This window comes from Callorhinus ursinus, unplaced genomic scaffold (assembly GCF_003265705.2).
Source record: "Callorhinus ursinus isolate GAN/ISIS: 27379988/994484 unplaced genomic scaffold, GSC_fseal_2.0 scaffold48, whole genome shotgun sequence".
Classification (NCBI taxonomy): domain Eukaryota; kingdom Metazoa; phylum Chordata; class Mammalia; order Carnivora; family Otariidae; genus Callorhinus; species Callorhinus ursinus.
The window spans coordinates 9,652,101-9,677,642 of NW_027397110.1; the positions used below are offsets into that span (position 1 = coordinate 9,652,101).

The window sequence follows — 25,542 nt, forward strand, 5'->3', positions numbered from 1 at the left end:
TGTGTTCTTTCCCAACCTGAAATTTGTTTGGTGATATCCTCCCAAAGACTCAGGTCTCCTCGCTGGGGACCCATGATCTGTGAACTCTTGTGCCTGCGACCATGGGCAGTCCCAGGATAGCTGTCCCTGCCACCCCCACCTCAACAGAGTGGGTGGGGCGAGACCTCTAGAAGTTGCTGCATCTGTCACCCTGCAGGGATTTTCACATCAGACAGCCTGCCCACTCTGGAGGACATTGTGGAGTTGCTTACCTTTATTTTTCTCCTGCTGCAACTGTGGACATCCTGCCCCCAGGGAGGCCCTGTCTTGCTGGCAGGTGGCCGAGAACCTCCCCTCTGCGGGGCAGTGCTGCTCCCCAAAGCCCTTGGGGTCACTATTTATGGAATGCTCTGAGGGAAGAAGAGCTCACCCCAGGGTTGCCACTCTGGTGGCCACTGGCAGAGCCTCCTGGTCTTTGCCTGTAGCGCTTGTGTTTTTTATTCCATCTAGAACACACAGAATCTGGGATTCCATTGATGATCATTTTGGGTGCCTGCAAGGCACAACGAAAGGTACTGGTGAAGGGATGTGTGTGAGGATATTAATATCACCTAAGATTCACACATTAATTAATACCAGTATTACTAATCCTCGCCAGAATTTGTGTAGGGCTTTGCAGTTTGCAAATTACATTTCACGTAAACTGTTTCATTTAATCCTCCCAGTGGCTCTGGAGCCTTGGAGTTATCCTGCCTATTTTGTTGCTGGATAGACTGAGGCTCAGAATGGTAAATTGGCCTGAGATCTTATGGAAGGAAGCTCGCAGGTTTGAATCCTGTGCCTTTGCTATGCCCTCAGAGCCTGCAGTCCCACCTCCAGACACCCAGCAGGTGGAATTGCTGCCTGGACTTGGGAGGTGTGTGTATAGAGGATCAGGTTGAAGCTGGCAGGGTGGTTTGGGGGCTTCCTGGGGGCTAAGGGGCCAAGGCTCCCTGTGGGGAAAGGTGGGTTGAGCTGGGGGCTCTGATGGTCAGTGGAGGTTGGCAGGTGGAGCAGTGTGGGAAAGCTTTCCAAGCAGTGGGCCTACCTTGAGCACCCGGGCAGACACACAGGCAGGTGAGGCCGAATGAGCTCTCCCAGGGCGTCTGGGTTCCCCGCCTCACCTCCAGGAAGAGGAGGTACATCTCTCCATGAGTTCGTCTATGGATTTTAAACAAATAGTACATGTGAGAATCTAGATCTGCCAAAACAAAGAAAAGTTGGTGCACTGTGCTTGTGCTTTTTTTTTTTTTTAATATTTTATTTATTTATTTGAGAGAGAGAGAGAGTGCAAGAGCCCACGCAGGCGGAAGGGCAGAGGGAGAGGGAGAAGCAGACTCCCCACTGGGCAGGGAGCCCGACTCGGGGCTTGATCCCAGGACCCTGGTATCAAGACCTGAGCCGAAGGCAGATGCTTAACCGACTGAGCCACCCAGGCGCCCCACACTGTTCTTTTGTTAGGAAAATTTTAATAGCAATAACCTCCGTGCATTTAAGTGTGATTTGATTTGTAGGATTTCCTGGCCCTCCAGTCTGTTGGAGTGAAGCATGGGCTGGAAACAGGAAGGTTGGTGAAGGTTCTTACTCTCGAAAGCTGTCTTTGGTGTGCCAAGAGGCATCTCCTACTCTGTTGGGGGCAGAAGACCATTTCATTCCCAGTTCTCCGTCGTTGAGCTGGATTTGTGGAGGAGGGAGGAAGCCCTGCCCTGCCTGCTGTGTTTTACCCAGCTGTCCTTGCAGGGAGGACACTGGGCATCCAGAGGCCACCATCCTCTGCCGGCTGCCCACTTGAAGAGTGAGGTGTAGGTGGCCACTGCGGTCAGGCTCACATGTTATGTAACAGGTCCACGGTAGACAAGGCAGTGAATGTCGTAGGGTGTGAGCGTGTCATATGTGGCTCTGGCGTCCCAGCAGCTGGTGCAGGGAAAACAGCGAGAGGTGCTTCTCACTCATTTGGGATGGCCAGGCCGGAAACACTTGATCCTCTGGGGCTCTCCACTCCCACCCCCTCCCACCAGGCCTGCCTCTGGTGTGTACTCTGTGGCCTGCTCCTCCCCTGGCCCCTGGCACCTATGCCCAGGGAGACCAATTATGGCTGAGTGTCGTGGTGACTCTGGTCACAGTCCATCCTTCCACCTGTCCTGGGACCAGGGCATCAGGGCCTGTCTGCTCTGGGAAGGGCTGAAGGGCTGAGCAGGTCTGGCCTCTCACTCATAGATGAGGAACTACAAGTGGACCAGGGCACTGGGTGAATAGGGTCTGATGCAGGTCCAGAACCATCTCCTGACCCCATGCTCTGTCGGCTGAACAGGGCTTTGCTCTCCTGTTTCTTCATCTGGACACTTAAAAAACTACACATTGTCAGTATTTTTCCTAATAATTAGGCTTATTTCCTGGATGAGGATTTTTTTTTTTTTTTTTAAGATTTTGAGAGAGAGCGAGAGAGAGAACACAAGCAAGGGGAAGGGGCAGAGAGAGAGGGAGAAGCAGACACCGCACTGAGCAGGGAGCCTGATGTGGGGCTCAATCCCAGGACCCTGGGATCGTGATCTGAGTCGAAGGCAGACACTTAACCAACTCAGCCATCCAGGTGCCCCTTGGATGAGGATTTATTTATTTATTTATTTTTAAAATATTTTCTTTATTTAAGAGAGAATGAGGTAGAGCATGAGAGGGGGGAGGGTCAGAGGGAGAAGCAGACTCCCTGCTCAGCAGGGAGCCCGATGCGGGACTCGATCCCGGGACTCCAGGATCATGACCTGAGCCGAAGGCAGTCGTCCAACCAACTGAGCCACCCAGGCACCCTGGATGAGGATTTAAATGTATCTGTCTCTCTGGCAACATTTTCAAAATTAGAGACACTTGTACACTTTCACCCAGCGGTTGGACTTCTAGGAATTCATCCTACAGATGTTTTAATATGTGTGCAAAATAATTTATTTGAAGGTTAGTCATTGCTGCCCTGTTTGTACTAGCAGAAGAGTGGAAAGATTCTAATGTCCATCTGCAGGGGTCCAGGAACAAATTATGTTCCCTGTGAACCATGGAATACTGTGCAGCTATGGAAGATAAGGTAGAAGCTCCATGGCCGGATACAGAGCAGTCGCCAAGACGGATTGCTGTGAAAGCAGCAGGTGCAAGGTGGTGTGTCCGGTGTGCCTCCGTTTGTGTAAAGGGAAAGTGCCTTTGCTTGCGTTGTGTACACAGGGTCTCGGGGGCCTGCAGGAAGTCGGTGGATGTGGTGCCTCGGGGGTGGGGCTGGTGCTGGGAGGCTGTTCACTAGAGACCCTTTGAACCGTTTGAGTGCCGAATCATGGGACTATATGACTTTCCAAAAAATAAATAAAATTAGGTAAACAACCGTAGGAATGTATCCTTATATCTCACCCAGGGCAAGAAGGTCAAGTCTCCTGCCACTCCCTCAAGGACCTGCCTCACCCAGGTCCCTGCCACCATCTAATCAAAAATGCATGCTTGGGGCCTCCCGGCTAACTCAGTCCGTAGAGCTTGCGAGTCCTGGTCTCAGGGTCCTGTGTCCGAGCCCCACGCTGGACATAGAGTTTACTCAAAACACAAACAAACAAAATGCATGCTTGGGTCTCACAGAGGGGACCAGGTGTGAAGGTTTGGATGTTTCTTGGTAAAAGGACCTCCAGCCCCAGCCCTGGAGAAAGTAGTTGCCCCCTTCTTCCGAAACACTGCTGTTGGCTGGGTTGTCATTTTAAATCCTTGCTCGGAGATGCGCACTTCCTGACCTCTGAAACCAGCAGGGCTTCCCCACTGACAGCAAAATGGAGTCGAACTCAGCCCTGGGTGTTCTAGGTCCTCTCTCCTGGGCCCCTTCTTCTTCTTCTTTTTTTTTTTTTCCCTTAAGATTTTATTTTTTAAATAAAATACACCCAACATGGGGCTCAAACACCCAACCATGAGATCAAGAGTCGCACGCTCTTCTGACTGAGCCAGCCAGGCACCCCTGGGCTCCTTCTTGAGCCACACTCGACTAGTTGCTTTTTCTTCTGTGTGCCTTCTTGACTTCCCGCCTCCCTGCCTGTCCTCACGCAGACCCCGCTCCCTGCTGGCCTTTCCCCGCGGAGCAGGCTCCTCTCCACAGAATCCTGTCTGCCTCGCAAGGCCCAGCTCAGTTTCTACCCCTGCAGGGCCCTCTGACCCCCGTGGCTTCTTTATCTGCTCCTCTCCACTGGCATGGAGCCTTTTGACAGTGTGTCCTAGGTATCTGATTCCCTGGCTGTGAGCTCCTTGAGGGCGAAGTCCAGGTGAGATTGGAAGCTGTTGGGGGCAGGCCTGGGTCATATCTGCAAACCCCAGTGCAGCGCTGGGTGGGCCCAGTCTCAGGGCCGGAATCACACCAGTCTCTGGCCTGAGTGCGCGGTGAGTTCTTTCCCTGAATCCTCACGAGAACTCGTGAGGTGTGGCTGCTGGTGAGTCCCCCTTTCAGAAGAGGAAATGGGGCCAACATCTTGTCCCGGTCACACAGCAAGAGGCTGGATTTGGACACCGATCCGGCCACTTCCAAACCCTGCATTTAATCAGTTTTTTTCTGTCTCCTCCCGGCAAATCACGAGTGATACTGATACCCTGGGCTGACCCTCACTACCTGTCCCACTGGCCATGGGCAGCCTTGTAGTGTTTGAGTGTATTTTCTTCCCCACCAGACTGTAAGCTCTTAAGGGATCAGCGTCTTGTCTGAGATACCTTTGGACTTAGCATACAGAGGGTGCTCAAAGGTAAATATTTATACTTTTAAAGTATACTTATTTTAGTTAGAGTACACTAGTACTACTAGAGTAAAGTACGCTAGTCTTAGACCTACAGCCCAGAGGGTTTTTACATCTGTAAATACCCATATAAATCATGTCCAGATCAAGCTGCAGAACACGCCCAAAGCCCAGAAGGCTCCCTGCGGCCTCCTCCCAAGGTAACCATTGCTCACACCTCATCACTACTGACTAGTTTTGCCTGGTTTTGACCTTTGCAGAAATGGAGTCCGATAGAAAAGATGGTGAGATTTGTCCAGACTGTGACTAGCAGTGCTGTGTTCTTTTTCCCTGCTGTGTAGGGGTCCACCGTTTGAACATATCCCCATTTATGTATCCACACCAAAAAATAATTTTGCCATGCACACAGGGCTGCTGTGCAGGTTCTCGTCCTTGTCTGTGGGACATGTGCACTCATTGGGTGTACGTAAGACTAGGGAGGAATGCTGGCTCGCCGCACTCGGTACGTCTTTGTGTGAGTGAAATTCAGGTTGGGATTTTCTCATGCAGGCACCCTGGACAGGAGCCGCGTTCCTTGCTCAAGGGGCTGCAGGGGTTGGGGCAGGTTCAGGGGTCTCGCCTAGGCAGCCTGCCCCCACGGGGCAGTAGGACAGTTGAGGTTCGGGGTTCTGCATCTGAAGGGCACCCATTTGTGCAGTGCTGAATGGGGTTTAGGTGGCAGGAAAGGGGGACACAGAAACCGGTGAAAGAGGCAGGGCATTGGCCCATCTGTTCGCAGTTTGGGAGAAAACTAGGGTGATCAAGATTTGGCCTGGTATGTATTAAAAAACAAAACAAAACTTAATTACAAGGCTGAATTAAGTCAGCCCTTGCCGAAGAATCTTAGATGACTTTGTTGTTCCCTTATATTTCTGCCCCTACCCCCGCAAGTGAAGGAGGGCTACACGACTGGAGGGTGTTTTCTTTCGTGGTTGGGAGGTTCATGGGAAGTTGGCCCTGGGAGAAGGGGGAGAGATGAGGAGCCGCTGGAGTGGCCAGGCTTGTGGGTGTTGACTGAGGGAGTGGGGCTGACAGGGGATGCTGCCCCTCATGAGGGCACGTGATCCTTTTCCCAAAGGCTGCCCGGATAGAACCGCCCGGCCTCCGGCACTCTGGTCCTCTAATCCCCTCTGGAGGAGGGCCAGGCTGTGGGCTGCTGACCTGCTCGGATGTGGGTCAGCCTCCCCGAGAAGGCAGGCGCCACCACTCCACCCGCCGGGAGTTCACAGAGTCTAGCAGCCCCTGGAGAGGCAGGAGGGCTGTTGTCACAGGTGCCAGGGTGGGGCCAGAGCAGCCCGTTCAGATGAGCAATTCCTAAGTCAGATTCTACCTAGTGAGCTATGTTAAGATGGAAAGTTTTCCATATATATTTTTCTTTTTTTCTTTAAGATTTTATCTATTAGAGAGAGAGTGAGCACGCGCGAGCATGAGCTGGGTGAGGGGCAGAGGGAGAAGCAGGCTTCCCTTGGAGCAGGGAGCCCAACATGGGACTCGATCCCAGGACCCCCCACCATCATGACCTGAGCCGAAGGCAGACGCTTAATCGATGGAGCCACCCAGGCGCCCCTTCCATATATATTTTTAAAAAGTTAAATCTATTCAACCCAAATCCCTCCCAGGCTGCGTTAATATTCTGGAGACGTGCGTGCGAACAGGTTGCCAGCATCGCTCGGCCTGTGGGTGTGTGGCAACTGCCCGAGTGAGCGCTTCATGGCCGCAGCTCAAAAGGGCTTGGATCTGAAACTGATGAATGAAAATATGACCTCAGAAGGTTTAAAAAAGAGCAGACAAGCAGAGACAGGACAGGCCTGGGGCTCAGAGACTGCCGGGCCTGTGAACCGCCAGCCTGACCGATGGATGGACTGGCTCTAAGGCAGGAGAGGAATTGGGATAGATCAGCTCACACAGGGCCGTGCCTGGCGCATCACCCCATTTGCTCCTCGCAGCTCTGTCCCAGGCTCGAGTGACTGCAACCCCATTGCACAGCTGGGGAAGCTGAAGCAAGGAGCGCTTATGTAACTTGGCTGCGGATGCAGAGCTAGTCAGTGGCGGGGCCCACGGCTAGAGCCATTTACAGGGGGCTGTGGGCAAACTGCAGTAGCCCCCCGAGCCTCCGTTTCCTCATCTGGAAACTGCATGCATTGCTTTCCTATGGCTTCTGCAACAAACTGCCGGAAACGTAGTGACTTAGTGACACAAATTTATCATCCTACAGTTTTGAGGTCACAAGTCCAAAATGTATTTTGCTGAGCCAAAATCGGGGTGTTGGCAGGGCTGCACTCCTTCGGGAGAATCTGTTTCCTTGTTTTTTCAAGCTTCTAGAGACCACTTGCATTCTTTGGCTCAGGGCCCCTTCCTCCATCCTCAGAGCCAGCAGCCTGGCACCTACCAGTCTCTCCTCGCTGCTTCCATTGTCACACTGCCCCCTTCACACCCTCAGCCCCTTGCCTCCCTCTCATGAGGGCCTGTGTGATTATATCCGGCCTACCCAGATAATCTGGGACCCTCTCGGTGGCCTTAATGTAGTCACACCTGCAAAGCCCCTTTTGCCACGTCAGGCAAAATATTCCCGGGTTCGGCGGTTTGGGTGTGACAGGTTTGGGGGGGTACATTATTCAGTCTTTGACACAGGAAATCGGGGGGGGGTAACAGCAAGGTATCCCCCAACATGAAGTGAAAAGGACTCTGAGATGGCGAGGTGTTCTCTGAAACCTCTATCTTCCAAGGCAGGTGACTGAGCTTGCACACAGCTTTATAGCTCTTCTGGAAGAGATGGGTATTTTCAGGAGAGAGTTAGCCAGAAGCTGTCTTGTTTAGGGAAGGATGGGGATAGGCGCTGTCTTAGGGGAAATGAGCGTTCGTGGCACTCTGGGTGCTTTTCTAGGGCTTGGCTTAGTTCATTCGGCCTTGCCAGGCCTGCCTGGATTTTACTCAAGCCCCCCCCCCCCCCCCCCCCTTCTCTATACTCTGGTTCTATGCCCTCAAGCACCCTTCTGGCAACTGGTTCACCTTGCCTGGACCCCTGATTGGGGATGAAGAGGACATTTATAAACTGTCACTCCTTCCTTTTCTCCCCTGAACCTGGCTTTCTGCCCCACAAGGTGAGTTCCATCCAGCCCTGTACCTCGGTGACCCAGCGGGGCTCTGCGTTCCAGTGCTCCCTGTGGCCTCCCAGGGTACTGTACCCCGGCCTGGATGCTCCGGCTGCAACAAGACCCACCACACAGGGCTGTCAGGAGGGCCTTGTCAATCTAGAGAGCCACAGGTGGTCTGTCAGTCAGGCTGCCCCGCCCCCCCATCTTTAACAGGGACCAGATGCAGAAATTCTGCTCTGGGCACATTCTTGGCCGAGTGCCTGTCCACATACTGTCTCCATGCCTCTGTTCATGTTTTGCCCTCTGTCCCCTAAGCAGTCAGTCAGTAAATACTTTTTCCACATGGCACCTGATCCCTGCCCTCATGGAGCCCAACTCAGTGCGTTAAGGGAACAGATCTAATCACAGGGTGGTAAATGCTCTGGAAGATTAGGGAAGACGTGCCTTGAGCAAACTGTGATAGGTCATAGAAGGTGATATCTGCTGAGGCTGACAGGGGACAAAGATCTGTGGGTGGGAGCAAGAGAACGTTCCACTTCCCAGGGTTGGCAAGGTGGTGATGGAGGACATCACAGACGTTCAGAGTTGGAAGGAACTGCAAAGGGCAGACACTCATTCAGTTGTTCCCTTATCCAGTCAAAGCACATTGAGGGTGGACTGTGTCCAGGCCCTGATACCACTGCCAGGGCATAAGGCATGACCTCTGACCTCCAAGAGGTTGCAGGCTATTTGGGGAGAAGGTAGTTAAGCGCCAACTGCCCAACGGAGGTTGCTCAGTCAGTGTTCATGCCCCAGGGGACTTCTGGCCTCAGTTGATGGGGAGCTTCCTCATTCTCAAAGCAACAGAATGTTGCTAGATCGTCCCAGTTGTGAAAACATCTCCATCTTTGGCAGACTCATCTTCCGGTTGCTGCCACCAGGTGGACTGGGTTGTATCCTGTTGGAGCTCATTGAACAAGGCCTTTTGCCCTCCTTGACGTGGCCTCTCCACTTTGGAAGATGGGTGTGAGGCAGGGTGATGCAGCCTCCATCCACTGCCCTCACCCAGCCTATCCCTCTCTCCGGCCAAAGGTCCAAGTCCTTCGGCCAAGCTCTGGCAAGTGTCCATGGTGGGGAGGGGGCTGTGGAAGTGATGGAAAGCCTGTGGTCTGCAGCTGGTGGCTTAATGCCAGATGGTGAGCCCATTGGTGGATTCTTCTCTTCCACCACATCCCTACTCTGTGTCTGACGCTGTGTCAGGCTAGAGACAGATGACTCAGGTGTGGGGAGACAAAAACAGCGTCCCAGCTGAACTTTTAGTGCTGTGGAGTGAGCACAGGGTGGCTGAGTGGGAGTGGGCTGGCCCCCAGGTGAGGCTGTGATGCTGAGGATGACTTGGGCGTGAAGAGTTGGCTCTTCCCACAAGGACCAGGGCAGAGGGGAGGGCGAGTTGGCACAGAGGCAGGGGCCACCAGTTTGCAGGGACCCTTGGGGAGGAGGCGGTGGGGGGCTGGGCGGGGGTGAGGCTGGGACCCAGCTGCCCAGGGCCCTGGCTTCTCCACAGAGGGTTCAGAACTGCACTTCACCCACCGTCAGATCCTGACACATCCTCAAAGGATCTCAGGTCAAGAGGAGGGACGGGGTCACATCTGAAAATAAGGTAAGAAGTAGACCATGCTGGATTCCTGCTTCTTCGAGCATCAGCCTCCCTGCAGTGCTGGAGGGCGGCCCAGGCCCCCACCTTTCTGGAATCCAGAACGCTCAAAATCCCAAAGGTTCTTCCAAGCCTGCAGCAAACTAATTTTGTAGCAAAAATCTGACCTGAATTGATGTGAGACTAATTATGTTCTTTAAAAATATCTCATGTTTCTCTATGGAAATACTATGTATTTGATTTTTGGGTGCTGCCCACATCCCTCTGGGGGAGTCAGTCTGCACACCATATACAGCACTGTAATCCTTTGTAAATCGGGAAAACTCTGAATTCCTAAACTCCCTGGGCCCAAGGTGGGCACGGTGCACCTGCGAAACAAGTTCTGAGACACCCAGGCACCTGCCCAGTCACAGCCGGGTGGCAGCCCCGGGATTCCAGCAGTTTCCCTGACTCAGGGCCTGGGACAAAGTACAGACTGTGGCCTGGCTTCTTCACAGCCTTCAGGTTGGCGTGCAAGTGAGGACCCAGGTGTGGAGCCGCCTGGCCGGCAGGTGGGCCACTGGGAAGGAGGCGGGACCAGGCCTTGACTGCTGTGTGTCTGCCTCAGCCTCGGATGGAGGGAGCGGACCCGACACCGGGGGAGGCACAAGGACAGAGGCACAGAGGCCTCAGAGGGAAGAGGGAGCCCTGTCCGCGACTGGCTGCATCCCTTGCAGTAAAAAAACTTTTTGGGCGTGTACCCCCAATACCTGCATGTTGCTATATACAGGTATTACCTTACTGTTCGACCATGTAGATCATAAAACCTAAGCCAAAAATAGGAATCAAAGGATGAGCTAAAGATGTAATACTTAATTTTTTTTTTAATTTTATTTTGGTGGTGGTACAAAAGCCTGCTTTCATATGCTTGATTATTTTTGGGAAGTGTGCTTTCATGCTCTATGAGCGAGCAGTTGGATGGTCTGGCTCTATGTTCAGTCTGCCTAGCTATCTGGTTTTAATGGCTGCCCTCTCTGAGAAAGATCCCTTCCTGAGACACATAGCTGCACACGGAGGAAACGCATCACTGGCTTTCTTACTAAATTGGGTTACTCATTTTTCCATCCTGTCCACTGCATATGCGGAGGATTTGTTGAAATTTGGCTAGTACATTTCCATCCTTCCTCATGCCAATCAGATGTTTTTGTCAACTAAATGGAAGGTATTTTATTTTAAAGTTCTTAACACATGAGTCCAAAACCCACTCAAATGCTTTGGAAATTTTTGAGCAGATTAGAAAATTCTGTTACGTAGGTTTTCAGGAGTTCAGACACGAGAGCTTTTGTAAGTTATAGACTTATATTGTTTTTGGTAACAAAATCCTATGACAGTAGAAACATTTCCCACATTTCCGAATATACTTTTCCAGAATGCTTTGCCGGCCTCGGTGTCTTCTAAAAGAGCAGTTCTTTTCTCATTTGTTGTGATAACACGTCTTTCCCATGAAGGGACATACTAAACACGCTTAGAGGTGTTTCAAAAACTTAACTGGGAAGCCAGTATTCATAGAAAAACATGGACAAATACGGAAGTTTTTTTTTTTATGAAAGAAAGATGTGTTGAACTAAGTTGTTAGCTTTGACAGGTCTTTCCGACTGCTTTTCTAGAAGATAACCAGTAGATCTCTGAAACAGACCGTTTCCTGAGTCACTGCCCATCTCATTACAAATTTTGTGGAAAATTCTGTTCTGTCTAAAGCTTTTTACTAAGGAAAATTTCAAACATACAGAAGTAGAGCAAATAATAGGACGGATTTCTGCCTGTAGTCACTCAGCTTCAACAGCAGGGAATGTCCTATAGTCTTGCTGCCTGTCCCTCTCCCCTTTTTAAAAGAACGCATCCCAGAAGTCATGTTATTTTTCACCCTTAAATAATTCAGTATGCATCTCTATTTGATAAGGACTTAAAAAAAAAAACAAACTTGTTTTGGGCCACCTGTGTGATTCAGTCAGTTAAGCTTCTGACTTTGGCTCAGGTCATGATCTTCAGGGTCTTGGGCTCGAGCCCGAGGTGGGCTCCTTGCTCAGCAGGGAGTCTGCTTGTCCCTTTTCCTTTACCCTCCCCCACCCCTGCTCATGCTCTCTCTTAAATAAATAAAATCTTTAAAAAAAAAACTTGTTTTATTTTGAAATAGTTATAGGTTCACAGGAAGTTGCAAAAATAGTCCTCCAAGTCCCATGTGCCCTGTTCTCGGTGACATCTCGAATTGCTATAGGGCCATGATCAAAACCAGAAGTGGACATTAGTACAGTACTATTAACTAGACTGCAGACCTTATTCAGTTTTCACTGTTCTTGGGTGGGAGGGCTCTGTACAGTTTTATCACCTGTAGACTCATGTAGCCACCACCCATCAAGATACAAGGGAGCTCGTCACCTGGATGGAAGTCCCCGTGCTGCTGTCTGTGCACACCCTTTCCTTGCTCTCCTCTGCCAACCACCAATCTGTTCTGCATCTTTATGGATTTGCCATTTTGAGAATGTTATATATAAATAGAACCAAACAGTGTGTGACCTTTTGCAATTGGTTATTCTCACTAAATGGAATGCCCTTGAGCTCCGTCCAGATTTCTGCCTGTATCAATAGTTTGTTGCTTTTTATTGCTGAGTAGTAGTCCATGATCTGGACGTACTAGAGTTTAACCTTTTGCCTGTTGAAGGACATGTTGATCGTTTCCAGGTTTTGGCAATTACAAATACAGCTGCTGTGAACATAAGTGTATAGGGTTTTGTGTGAGCATATGTTTTCATTTCTGTAGGATAAACGTCTAAGAGTGATTACTGGGTTGTATGGTAAATGGTGTGTTAGTTTTGTAAGAAAGTACCAAACTGTTTTCCAGAGTGGCTCTACCATTTTATATTCCTACCAGGAATGAACGCAGGAGCCAGTTTCCCTGCACCTTTTGCCAGCTTTTGATGTTGTCTCTATTTTGTATTAATATGTATATAGTGATGTCTTGTGGTTTTAGTTTGCATTTCCCTAATTGCTAGCAATGTTGAACTGCTGTTTATGTGTTTATTGTCCATATATCCTCCTTGAGTGGAATGTCCATTCATGTCTTTTGCCCATTTTCTAATTGTATTATCTTTCTACTGTTGAGCTTGAGCATTCTTGCTGTATTCTAGATGCTCGCCATTTGTTAGGTATGTGTCTTCTAAAAGTTTATAGTCTTGCATTTTACATTTAAATCTGTGATCCATTTAGAATTAATTTTTGTATATGGTGTCAAGGTATAGGTTAAGGTTCATTCTTTTTTGCCTCTGGATGTCCAGGTGTTCCAGGCCTGTTTATCGAAAAGATGATTCTTCCTCTCTTGAGAGGGACGTTTATATACCCACTATGCCATGATCACGCCTATTGAAACTGACAAGAATTCCTGTGTGTTATCTATCTCAAAGATGTCTTTTCATCTTTGGCTTGTTAGCATCAGGACCCAACAAAGTGCACATGTTGCGTTTGGTTATGTCTCTGGAGTCTTTATTCTGTAACAGCCCCTCAAGCACCTTTGTTTATAAGCCACTGATTTGTTGGTGAAACTAGATCATTTGTCCTTATGGACTGTCCCGTAGTCTAGGTTCGGCTGCTGCGTCCTCATGGTATCATTTAGTCTGTCCCACTACCCTCAGTATTTCCTGGCTACCGGTAGTAGCTCTGGAGGCTCGTTTTGATCCCATTTCACTTTTGGGCAAGAGTCCTTCTTAGGTGGTGCCATGTGCATCCCATCAGGAGGCTGGAAACTTCTCGCAGCCCCATGTTGGTGATGTTGATCTTGACTGTGCGTTCAGAGTTGGACTTGACCAGACTGCCTGCTAGCTAGGGGTTTTATCATATCGATATGTCCAGTATTTGTATTAGGAGTTGCAAAAGGATCATTCTTATTCTATCATTTTATTTTATTATTCTGTCTATTCATTAACAGGACTTCTGTAAAGTAGAACACACCCTCAGCCATTCTGTAGTTACCCTGAAGTATTATAGATGGGGAAACTGAGGTTCTTAGAGATGAAGTCACTTGTCCAAGCTCGCAAATGGTGGGGTCTGGCAGGAATCCTGTTGGGTGGCCTCAAAGCTGAAGCTTGGTTATGCTACTTAAACACCCTGCCCCAAAGTCCCTGCCACTTTGAAGCCTTCCCTGACCTTCCCCCCAGCCTTGGCCAAGGCCGTTGATGCCGCCCAAGTGTGAGAGGGCAGGACCCCAGTGTCCATCCCCCGCCCCCAGCACACACGCTGTGAACAGTCGGCAGGGTCCAGCATTGTGTGCTGCCCTGGGCCCGGGGAGCAAGGCGAGCCCCCGGGATCGACAGCCTCGGAGATGCTGTCCTCACCTGCTGTTCTTTCATGCCAGGGGCCATGCGTCCATGAGTCAGAATGTTGCTTCACGTATTTTAGGGGGGTATTATGAAAATCCTCGAATCATTTGGTGTTACCTGGGGGGTGGTAAAACCAATCTCCACATCATTTTCCTCATCTCTCAGATGCAGTTAATATTACTTAGTTCAAAGTTGCTGTGTAAAAAAAAACACGAGATGATGCTTGGGAAAACTGTGTGTAAGCCAGGGGCGCTGCCCGGAGTCAGGTAAAGAGCTAGTAAACCCGGAAGCCTGGCGAGCACTGTCAGGCCGGAGGGCCCTTCCAGCATCGGCTGCCCCTCCCTGCAGAGGACCTCCCTCCCCTTTCTGCAACGAGGGTCTCCCTCGGGCCTGCTAGGACCTGCTAGGATGGGACTGGCTCTTGGAAGGAGGCTCTGGAGCGGGAGGGGCCGCTCGCGCGGGACTGACAATGTGTTTATAGGACCTGAGTTCGAGTCCCATCCCTGATTTCGGGGCAAGTTACCCACCCTCTCTGATGGCTCTCTTGCCCGTAAGCTACTTGACCTACATCGGGAAAATGCGCGAGAACTCTGCATGCCAGTGTCTCTCTGGGCTTGGGGGGGAGGGGTGGCACTGGAGTGGCAGTGAGCAGAGCCCTAGGAAGAAGCCAGGCCTCTAGCCTTCACTCAGCTTCCACAGCCGAGGAGCCTCCTGGGCGCAGGTCCCCTCCCCATGGGCAGGGTCAGCTCAGCAGCACCCCTGGGCCAGGCCTCCCAACACTGCCTTCAGTGGCGAACAAAACAGCCTTTGACACACCGGCCTGCCTGTGCTTGGAAGCTGGAGATTTAGGAGGATTTGTACTTCCTCTAGGCACCCCCCCCCAATTGCCTGTGTTTATTCATTTAATTTGGGATGATAGACAAAGATGATGATTTACAACCCAAATCTTCTTTTTTAAAGAAGTATTTCTGGCACTGGTTTCCAATTTTGCTACCATCCTTACAGGAGCTATTCTTAGACTTGTCACTGGTTCTTTCTCAGAGCTCGCCACCAGTCTTTATATAGACGCCTTCTCCAGTTTTGAGTTTCTTTATATAGATGCCTTCTCCACTTTGGATTTTAAATCTAGATTCATCTCTTGGTCAGTGTGTTAGAGATCACTTATTTTCACAGGAAAATAGAAATGCAAAGGGCTCTCCTAGGGTCAAAACTTACAGCTAAGAGCAGATGTGCAGATGGGGACAGGGGATGCTGGAGACGTGAGAGGGGGGCCGGGGGCAAAGCCAGGAGCCTGGGGACACAGTAGGCAAAGAGCCTCTTAATCCAGGGTCAGGCTGTGGGCCTGGGTGTACCCCAGAAGCCAGTACATTCTGGCTGAGAATATCATCTGGGGCTTGGAAGGGACCGTGAGAGGTCATCTGGCTTGACCTCGGGCTCAGGCTGAGATGGTCAGGTTTGGAGGCTTGGCTGTTCTCTGGGTCAGGCTGGCAGAGACCCTCTAGGGCCCAACAGAGCTGTGTGGGGACACACGGCTGGTTGGTGGTGGAGCTGGGACCTGGGCTGCAGCCAGAGCGCCCTCCCCAGTGTCCACACTCTCTGCCTCACAGTCAGCGGATCCTCTGGTCACCCTGCAGCTTAGTCTCCCAGAGCCTCTGCCGAAGGGTGACCAGCTGGCGCTGACCAGCCCGTTGGTAGCTGGCACAACTGAAAGGGACACCTCTCAGGGCCGTGGGGCTTGGATGGCCTTGGGCACAGCAGTGACCAGCCCCCCAGGAGTCGCTTTACTACTTTACTACTTTGACAGCAGCCCTTCCTAGGAGGGCATCTGGGTTCATTTTTAATGTGAAATTGTTCATTTGTTAACCATGACTCTTGAAGTTGCCATTGGGAAAAGCAGTGGACAGAGAGCCTGCATGGGGCAACTGGATGGGACCCTAGGACCCTAGGACCCTAGAAGGCCAGGCTGTGTCCCACCCGCTCCCATTGTTATTTTCCCACCCAGAATCTCTGTATGCCAGTTTCCTCATCTCTGTGTGCTTCTCTGTGAAATACCTCTAATTTTTTAAGCTTGGTGCCGGGGATTGAAAGACAGAAATGCGGTCTTGCCTCAGAGAGCGGACAGCCTCCGGCGGATGAACACACAAGGGACAAGGGACAGAGCCACCCGTCACATAGAAGCACAGCGGCGTGTGATGTGGATAGAAGTCTCTGCTTGGGGGAAGCGTAGGGGGCAGGCTTTTAGGAAGAGGGATACAGAAAACTGAATTAAAAGAGCAATTTGAAGGCACACAAGGTGGGCCACAGAGTCTCCAAAACAGCACAGATGGATGATGAAGAACGGGGGCCGGCCCTCAGGGAAGTTGGGGAGAAACGGGAAAGAAAAGGCACAGCCCTCTGCAGAGAGAAAGTGACAAAGTGGTCTTGCTCGGTGGGGAAGTGTGGAGATGCGCAGACCCAGCAGGTGTTTGCTGAGCACCTGCTGTGTGAACGGTGCCGTGAGCAGAATGGAGCCCCCGGGCCCTCAGGGAACTTATGTTCTGGTGAAGGAGGCAGTTGATAAGTATATAAGTAAACGTACACTTTGCCAGAGGGAGGCGGGCGGGAAGGAGCGCTGTGGGGAAAAGCCCCAGAGCCGCGGGGTCGGGAGTGCCGGAGCGGGTGGTCAGGGCAGAGCCTGAGGGAAGTGCAGACGTGAGCTGTGTGGCCGGCAGCCCGTGCAGGGGGCAGAGGCCCGGGGGCAGGAGCAGGCTGGGCGAGGTGGAGGAGCTGCAGGAGGTCCGCGCGGTCTGCGTGGAGGCTCCCGGTGGGAATCGTGGGAGACGAGAGCCGCGGGGAGCCGCCGGGCAGTCTTGTGGGCCATTGCACGGACAGCAGCTTATACTTCGAACGAGCTGGTAGTGACTGGGGAGCTTTGAGCAGAGGGGGGCCCAGTCTGGCAAACGTCCTAGAAGCCTCGCGTGGCTTCCGTGTGGGGACTGGACAGTAGGGGCCAAGGCAGAAGCAGAGAGACCGCTCAGGCGCCTGTTTCACGAATCCAGGGGAGACACGGTAGGGGCTGGGACCATCGTAGTAGCTGCGCCGGGACACATGTGGTCAGAGTCCAGTTACAGTCTGAAGGTGGACGCAGAGGCCCGGAAGATTGTTTGCCACGCTGCCACTCGCCTGGGAAGGAGGCTAACACTGTGGTTTCCTCTCTTTAGGCCAGCTCATCGCTTACTGCAAGGGTTTGTCTCAGGGACCCCTGGCTGCCAGGCACCATGACGGTGAGGGGGGCCGCACTGGCCCCGGATCCAGCGTTGCCTACGACCATGGCAGCGTCGCCCAGCGCGTCTGTGATCCCTGAGGGCAGCCCCACGGCCATGGAGCAGCCCGTGTTCCTGATGACAACCGCCGCGCAGGCCATCTCCGGGTTCTTCGTCTGGACGGCCCTGCTCATCACCTGCCACCAGGTACCCAGGCCAGTCCGGGGCCCTTGGGTCAGAGAGCCACAGAAGGCCCTCTGGAAGGATCCTAAGAGGTTTTCCAGTCCCCACAGAGTATTAGGCCAGGCCAGGCTGTGCTGCGGTAATAACCTGAATCTGGGGGCTCCACCTGGTAGAAGTTGATTCTTCCCCACATCCCAGGCCGACGCAGGTCAGGCCCCGCTGGGTGGCTCCCACGTCCTGCAGCTTCAGGGCATCATCCGTCTGACAGCTAGGAGGAGGGAAGTGGGCGGAAGCCACTCTGGATATTTAACCGCCTCAGTCCAGAAGTGACACTTGCCACTTCTCACTTCCATGGGGCAGGACAGGTCACGTGTGCAGCCTCAGCTGCACGGGGGCCCTGCAGGAGCACACGGACATCAGTGACCCCTTTGCAGAGGAAAAAACTGAGACCTAGAGGTGGTGGGGTGCTGGCCCAGTCACGCACAAACTGGTGGCAGAGCCAGGATGGAGGGCGGGTCTCTTGTCCCCCTGTACTCGTGGTCCCAGAGGAGGCAGGCGTGGGCCGGGCCTGCATTGGCTGCCCAAGCAAGAAGGTGTGAAGAAGGGCGGCTGAGCCCATTCGGGTCCCCGTCAGCTCCTCGCCTGCTACCCTGTGTCCCCGTCCCTCCTCGAACCCGATTGCTTCCGAGGCAGTTGGCTCACAGCAGCTGGGGAGTATTTTGTTCTCTTCCTCCTGAGCCCAGGACTCCGGCGGGGCCGAGTGTGAAGTCACGAGAGCTGGGACAGGACTCTGGCTGCCGGGGCCGAGGAGCGTGGCCAGAGCAGTTGTTGGCATTCGTGTGTGGCTGCTATTGTCCCCCCTCCCCCCCGGCTTTCTAAACACTGCACTCCATTCTCCCACCTTCCCGGTGAGGCCGGCCGCTCTGCTGCGTCGGACAGATGAAGAGGGAGACGCGGGATGACGTCACCGTAGCCCCTCTGCCAGGAAGCGCTCTCCCCTTCTGGGGAAGCGAGGGTCCCGTCTGTCCCACACACGGGGTGGACACTGCTGCCCTAAAACCCCAGGGACCAGGCGTCAGGAAGGCCGGGGTGGTGGCGAGGAGACCTGCGTATCCGTTGAGGGCCTCCTCTGTGCCGCTCGCCGAGGTTCCCCAACCGGCTGTGCGCACGGGTCCCCAGGGAGCTTGTCGCAACGCTGGATTCCCCGGCCATTCTTGCCTCGGATCCGTAGAGTCTTGGGCCTGGGCTCGTGGCCCCTGTGTCTGTGACGCCAGCCTGGGCCCCCTGAACGCAGCCTACGAGCTTTCTGCCCGCTCTGGCCTGATGTTCAGAACAGCCTCGTGGTGGGGGTTTCGTCGCCGAGGAGGGGCTGAGGCTCGGGGTTGAGGATCGGCCACAGCACGAGGAAGCGGCAGAGCCGGACAGCGGAGCGCGCCCATCTGTCCCCTCAGCCACGGAGCAGAAGGGTGGCAGGTGGCAGGTGGGCTGCCACGGTCGGGTCCCCGGCTGAGCCTGCCCCCGTCTGCCCCCAGATCTACATGCACCTGCGCTGCTACAGCTGTCCGAACGAGCAGCGCTACATCGTCCGCATTCTCTTCATCGTTCCCATCTACGCCTTCGACTCCTGGCTCAGCCTTCTCTTCTTCACCAACGACCAGTACTACGTGTACTTCGGCACCGTGCGGGACTGCTACGAGGGTGAGGACGGCGCGCGGGCTGGGGCAGGGCGCCGGGAGCCAGAAGGCCCGTGGCCTGGGCTCCTCCAGGGGGGGCTGCCCCACGCTTCTCTACCCACTTCAGGGTTCCCATCGGGGCCCCCACTGACAGGTGACAGCCTGTGTGTAGCACTTGGCCACAGGGCTCCCACGATACCCATAGGGACACCTGCAAGCAGGGACCCTCCCCCTGTGCCTCATTTCTCAGCCTGGTGTCTCTGGTCGGGGTGAGCAGCAAAGAAGTTGTCCGTTTGTAGACAGAAACCCCGGGTACAGATGGGTCAGGGGCTTATCCGGGGCCCGTGGAGAGGCAGTGGCAGGGGTGAGGCTCCCTCTCCACGTGCCTTAATCCTGAGGGCTTTGTCCTGGGAGCAGGCTCTGCTGTGCCACCCAAGAAGGCGACTCCCTGCTTTTTGTGGGCTTCGGGTCCCATGTTTGGTGTGGAGACATCAGCTGCTCTGGTACTGAGCTCCCAGCAGGGGCCCGGTCCTCGGCTGGGCGCTGGGTGGCAAGGAGGAAAGCCAGCCCCCGGCTGCTTGCCTGGCCAGTCACCACAGGACCGGGCACCTCTCCATGGAGCCCAGCCGCAGACACAGGGAGCAGAGACCTAGAGCCTGAGGCTGCTGGGGTGAGCATCCCAGGCAGCCAGGAGAGCTAATGCACAGGGCCCGGGAGGAATCCGGGAGGTAGGGGGAGCTGGGCTGGGGGCTGGCCCCGGCCAGATGAGAAACCGGCGGCTGGAGACAGAATGGCACTGGGAAGGAAGGACAGGGTGTACACGGCCTTGCAGGGTACAGGGAGAAACTTAGATTTTCTTTTTTACTCTTGGTGCACAAGAATATGACACAACTGGAAATTGCAGGTTAGAACATCTGTCTGTGGAGGGCGGGTGAAGGAGGGAGAGGCCAGAGCCCTTAAGACAGGTCACAGGCCCACAGTGCCTGGGCCTGCACAGGCCAGCAGGGCTGGGAGGAGGGGTCCTTGAATTCGAGATCCCTGCTCTGACATCCCCCTCCTCCTCTCAAGGTCATGCATTTTCCTGTTTCCTCCCATGTCTGCACTGCTGGCTTCAGGTAGAGTGACCAGATGTCGCGGTTCCCTATGTTGAGGCAGGGCAGCCCCGACCACGACCAGTTGTCATCTTCCCCGACCCCGGGGGGGGGGGGGCTTTGCCTCGGGCCCTGGGCTCTGTGGATATTGGGGTGCAGCATGCTCATCCCCACAGAAGCTGGAGCCTCTCTTCCTGTCCCACTTTGAACCCGCGTATCCCTGAGGCCTCGCGGGGCATGGGAAATGCCTTAGGCCTTGGCCAGGAAATGCAGGCGCCCGCCAGAGCGCACTGCCCCCCACGCCCCCCTCCAGCTGCGGGCCTCGCCCTCACCTGCCTCTCCAGCCACACTGTCCTCTTCTCCAGTGGGGCCATCGGGTGTTTCCCCAGGGTCTGGAAAGCTCTTCTTGGCCTGCTCCTTCTCCTTTGTCCTGACTCTGGTGTCTCCTGGGAACGGCTTCTGCTGTCGCTTCTCTCCCGGCACCCTGCGCGCGTCTTCACGGCCTGAGCACGGCGGCAGTGAGCGTGCATGCACAGCATGGTGCCTGCTTTGCTGTCGTCTCCCTGAGTGGACTTAGCTCCACGGGCGCAGGGACAGGCAGAGAGCCCATGTCCGCAGAGCCAGGCACCTGCCAGGTGCTCACTCAGTCCGGAATTTCTGAATGAATAGGGACTTTATTACACACCTGCTGCACGCCGTACATTCTCAGGGGGCCTCATCGACCTCCCAGCTGAGTTCCCTGCTTGGCTCTGCCGGGTGAGAATACTCAGGCCAGGTGGGGACCTGCTCTGGGCGGAACTGGGGCTCTAATGCCTGATGTCCCTGGAGGCAGCAGGGTCCAGGGACACTTCTGGGTTTCTGGCGAGCTGCACACACTAGTGTTGAGAGTCCTTTTCCAATCACATTGCCAATCGCAAATGGGGGCCCAGGAGCAGCCTCTGCCCACTGATTCCCTCAGAAGCACAGAGCTGTTCCCTGCCAAGGGGGATCCTCTCCTGTGTGGTCTCCCTCCTCTGCGGGGCACCGAAGACTGGGGTGCCTGGCACAGTGGGGCACGGTCTCTGTACTATCCTCACTCTGTGCCCCAGAGGCGGCAGCAGATGGTTGGCTGGGTCCCCCCACTCCAGAAGCCTCTTTGTTCAGGCCCTGCCTGTCCCAACCTTCCTCTTGGTCCACTTAGAGGTCCTGGTAAGAAGTCTGCCTCCCTGCTAAGCATGTCTCCTAGCAACACTGTTATCCCCTGGCCTCTCCGCCTCTGCCAGGGAGTTTACAAACAGCACAGCAGCTGCGGGGGAGTTCAGGCTGCCCCAGGGTTCACCAGCTTTTCGTGTCTGAGTTGGTGGGCTTGGCCCTCGCCATGCCCTTTTCTGCAGCTCTGCTCAGCATCTGGGACCCCCTCCCCTTGTCCTTTCATCTACGGGACCTGCTCCTGCGGAGTTGGGGATGGAGGGGCTTCCCTTAAAATTAAAAGAGAGCCCCCCCTTCATTCCCCTCCCACCCACCCCACCGTTCCTTCTTGGTGTCCCGAGACCCGGGAAGGGCAAAAGGGAAATCAGGAGCCACGCTGTGCTGGAGGGCCCCGATTGCAGAGCCGGGCAGCTGGGCTCTCGCTGGGCGCCGCGCAAACATTTGTTTTTCTCTTTGACGAAATTACAACTAAATTTTACTCTTACTCAGGTACTAGTGCACACAGTTGAAACACAAAATCGCCCTAACTCTTCCTCACTCCCAAGTTCATTGTATTTTCAACTCTTTAAACTTTTTTTTTTCCCCTAGAATAACCTAAAAATATGCTTATACTCTTGGTTCTCGATTTTTCAATTTCACATAGGGTTCCATAGTGACCTCCAGTTGTAGAAAGCTTTGACTTAGGTGTCTTCTCCCCAACCCCACACACACACACAGAATTCTCTCTTCATCTTTTCATTGTGACTAGACCACAGTTTTTCTCAATCTGTGTTCAGTGTTTGCATTATCACCTGTCTGTAAATATTGATCAGAGCTGAGCCCTGTAGTGTCCCAGGCCGACATTTCCCTGTGTAACTTTTTATTTTCCTCTGGCTATTGCTTACCTTGCTTTTGGGTTCGCTCTGCTTTCTGTGTATCTATCATTAATTTATTCCCAAATGCTTTAATTGACTGGAAGAGAGAAACCCTTCTCCGCGCCATCAGACACATGGACGGGTCTGTAAGCTCTGGGTCTCCCCGAGCCCTGGTCTTCCTGCTCTGGTCTGGCTGCTTCCTGGCCTCTTGAGGGGTCTTCTCCTCACCATCATCCTGGGACACCTGCTCACTTCTCTTGTGCTGAATCACCTGTTCCCTGGATGTCGTTTTTTTCCTCGTCTATGGTTTGCGCTCCATTTTTGGTCAGTCCGTATCTTCCAGGAGCTTCATGGCAAAAAGCGAGCATGAGAGTTGTGGTTTTTTGTTTTGTTTTTTTTTTTCAATCTGAAAATTACCTGCAAATATTTCTCCTATTTTACCCATTTGGAGTTTGATGGGAATCCAGTTCTAAGTTGGAAATCATCCTCCCTCTGAATTTTGAAGGCATGTTTTCCCCTGTCTTCTAGCTTCCAGTGTTGTTTTGGGAAAGTCTGCTAGAGTCTGATCCTTTGTCCTGAGGTTCTGGGAAATTTTCTTGTATGTTTCTTTCATAATTTCTTCCCCTCCACTTTATCCTGCCATTCTGGAATTCCTGTTGTAGGATGTTGCACTTCTGGATGGAGCCTCACATTTTCTTTATAATTTTCCAGCTCTTTTTTTGTTCTGCTTTCCAGGAGCGTCATTTATTTTTTTTAAATCTTTACCCTTGAGCTTCTCTATCGAAGGTCTTTTGTTTTTGTTTTTTTGTTTTATCATGTTGTAGAATGTCAGGAGCTCTTCCCTGTCCTTTTTTGTTTTGAGCCCCCGTTCCTGGTATTGGGTAGAGTATCTCCTCTTTTCTCTCTGGGGATGCTAATTTCAGTTTTCTTCTGCTCCCTGCGTTATCTCTGCCTCCTGCGCTCCTTTCGTCTGTTGGCTTTGGTCTTTGACCTTTGTGTCGGACGCTCTCCTCAAATGTCTAGTGTCCTTGGCTATTTTTGTGTTTAAGAATGGGGCTCAAAACTGCTGGGCCTCCCATCTGGGTGACGGGGCACGTGATGTGACCCTGCCAGTTTTATGCAGCGATAGGGGCAGGCACCAAATGAGGACCTTTTGATTCTGGGCCTGTTTCCCCGGAGAATAATGTTCTCATCTCCAGCCTGGGAGGCAAAAGCTGGGCAGGCTGAGTTGAAGAAGCAGATGGGGCAAGGGACCCACCCTTTGCATTCAGGCCACACGTCCTCATTGCCCTCAGCTGAGCCATGTTCTCTGAGGACAGAACCATCTCAACTGTCTTGAGAGTGAAAACCCGGTAGCTCCACGTGGAGACTTGGAGCTGAGGTTCCCGTTCGCACCTTCAGCCCTCAGGGCTGCCTGGTGCGTCTGGTTTTGGGGTTTCCCAGAGGTTCTCATTGGCTCCCCCCATCCCCTGGGTCAGTGACCACACGGCACCTTCCAGAGCTATGGTCAGCATCTCTGGTCTGCTGCCCCTGGTGCTGTCCCCCTTGTGCATGAAGGTTTGTGCCCATCCCCCCAATTTGTTCACCTTTCAGCAGGGAAAAGGGTAGCAAGTAGTACTAACCCCTGCCTTTTGGTGGCAGGAGGGCTGTCTTCTAAGGAGGGGGCTGAGTCTCGGAGAAGTAAGCGGCTCACCCAGGGTCCTGTTTCTACCATCTGACAAGGGCTGTAATCCACATGGCACAAGGACGAGCCATCGGGGCAGGCAGACGGAGGAGGACCGATCGAGCCCCCTGCATGCAGGGAGCATCTGATGGTGCTCAGGGCGAGGGGTAGCCCCTAGAGACATCTCTGAGACAGCCCCGGGGAGCTCTGTGATCAGGGGGATACAGAGGGCCGGAGTTCAGAGGAGGGAGACCGACTGAACTGTTGCTTCACACAGGCACCGTGTTGTGAATACTGTTTGTGTGGTGTTTGCTTTTCTGCATATTTTTCCTTACTGTTAGCTCATTCTCACCTCCCAGTTAGCTGGTGGATATATTATCATCCCCACTTTGTACTCATGAAAAAAAGAATGTGAGTAGGCTAAGAAACTTAAGACTAAAACTAAGAGACTCTCTATTACCTAGAGAGTCACTATCAGAGGCCAGACGCAGCCCTGGGTCTCTGGGTCCCCAGAATGGCTCGTGTCAGGCCGGGCGGAGGAGGGCAGGCCAGCGTCCTCCCATGGAAGAGCATGAGCTCTGTTACAAAGGGAGAGTTTACGTGAAACAGTTAAAAGAAGGAGGCTGCCTTCACCCTGCTTCAGATTTTGGACAATCTCCCTGGAATCTGGCCTAAAGTGAAGCATCTTCCAAGGCAGAGAGAGAGGACAAGCCGGGATAAATGGAACCCAGCTGAGGGCCACAGACACAGGGCCGCACGAGACCCAAAGGCCGGGGTGCCGCTGCTAGTCCCGGCGCTGACAGAGCTGGCCGTTCCAAGAGCTCAGTCCATCCGAATGAAGAAAGGTATTGAGAGGAAACCAATCAGAAGAGGCGTCAGGAACAGTGATCTGCGTGGCAGGAAGCAGCAATAGGCAGGATCGAGGATCGAGAGGGCAGACAGGCCACGAGGGAGGAGGGATTGAAGCAGCTCAGGGCAGACCCCCTGGCCCACCAGGGCTGTGGCGCATTGCGTCCACTGCTCTCCCTGGTGATCCTGGAAAAAGAGGGGGAAGCGTGTTCTGAGGCCCCTATTTACTGAGCACAGAAGATTTCCATCCAAAGTAGTCAAAATTAAGTTTTCTGGGCTCATCCTCGAATTACCTGCCACGTGGAATGGCCCCACGTCTTTCCAGATAACCAAAGTGTTTGTGTGCGCCGAGAGGGCCAGGCCCAGGGGCCAGCTGTAAGTGCTGAAGGCACGTGGAGGAAGCGAACTTGGAACGGCCAGTTGTGCCCAGGGGCGCCGAGGTTCTGCACCCAGAGCGTGGCCCACCCCAGGCGTCCGGGGAGGGGTCATTGAACGAACAGACAGATGTGCCCGTCTGACCTGTGGTGGGGAGCTTGTGAGGACTCCTGACCCCGGGAGCTGTTGGCAGGGACGACCGGAGCGCACTTCTTGGTGGATCCTCTCTGATGCCCTGGGGGCTCCCTGGGGCTGTGCTGTCGCGGGTGCCCGTTGCAGGGGTGCAGGTGGGAGGCTGGGTGGACGGCAGCCTCTTGAACTATAGCCTCCTGTCCGGGCAGCTGTGGGTTAGAGATCCTGGCAGTGAGGAAAGAAGGCCTCAAGTCTCAGGGTCGGAAGGGACCTGGAAAGACACAGCCCCTCAGAACCCCTGTATAATGTCTGCTAAGAGGCCCCGTGGCCTCTGATTGCATGCTCCCCCTGGCACAGAGCTCACTGCCTTTCATCTCTGAAGATGGCCTGTTGGCAATTGTTTCTTATATTAGGCTGAATGC

General features: G+C 53.4%; 1 protein-coding gene across 3 annotated transcripts in view; it reads left to right on the forward strand.

The window, feature by feature from the left end:
- The window catches only part of TMEM184B (transmembrane protein 184B), a 47,229-nt gene that overhangs the window by 6,152 nt on the left and 15,535 nt on the right, over positions 1 to 25,542 (forward strand). For all 3 annotated transcript variants that reach the window (XM_073882771.1, XM_025881632.2, XM_073882772.1), the window contains exons 2-3: positions 17,071 to 17,319; positions 18,828 to 18,993. In XM_073882771.1, coding sequence (XP_073738872.1) covers positions 17,128 to 17,319; positions 18,828 to 18,993 — 358 coding nt within the window. In that variant the 5' untranslated portion in view covers positions 17,071 to 17,127. The remainder of the gene's footprint in view (positions 1 to 17,070; positions 17,320 to 18,827; positions 18,994 to 25,542) is intronic.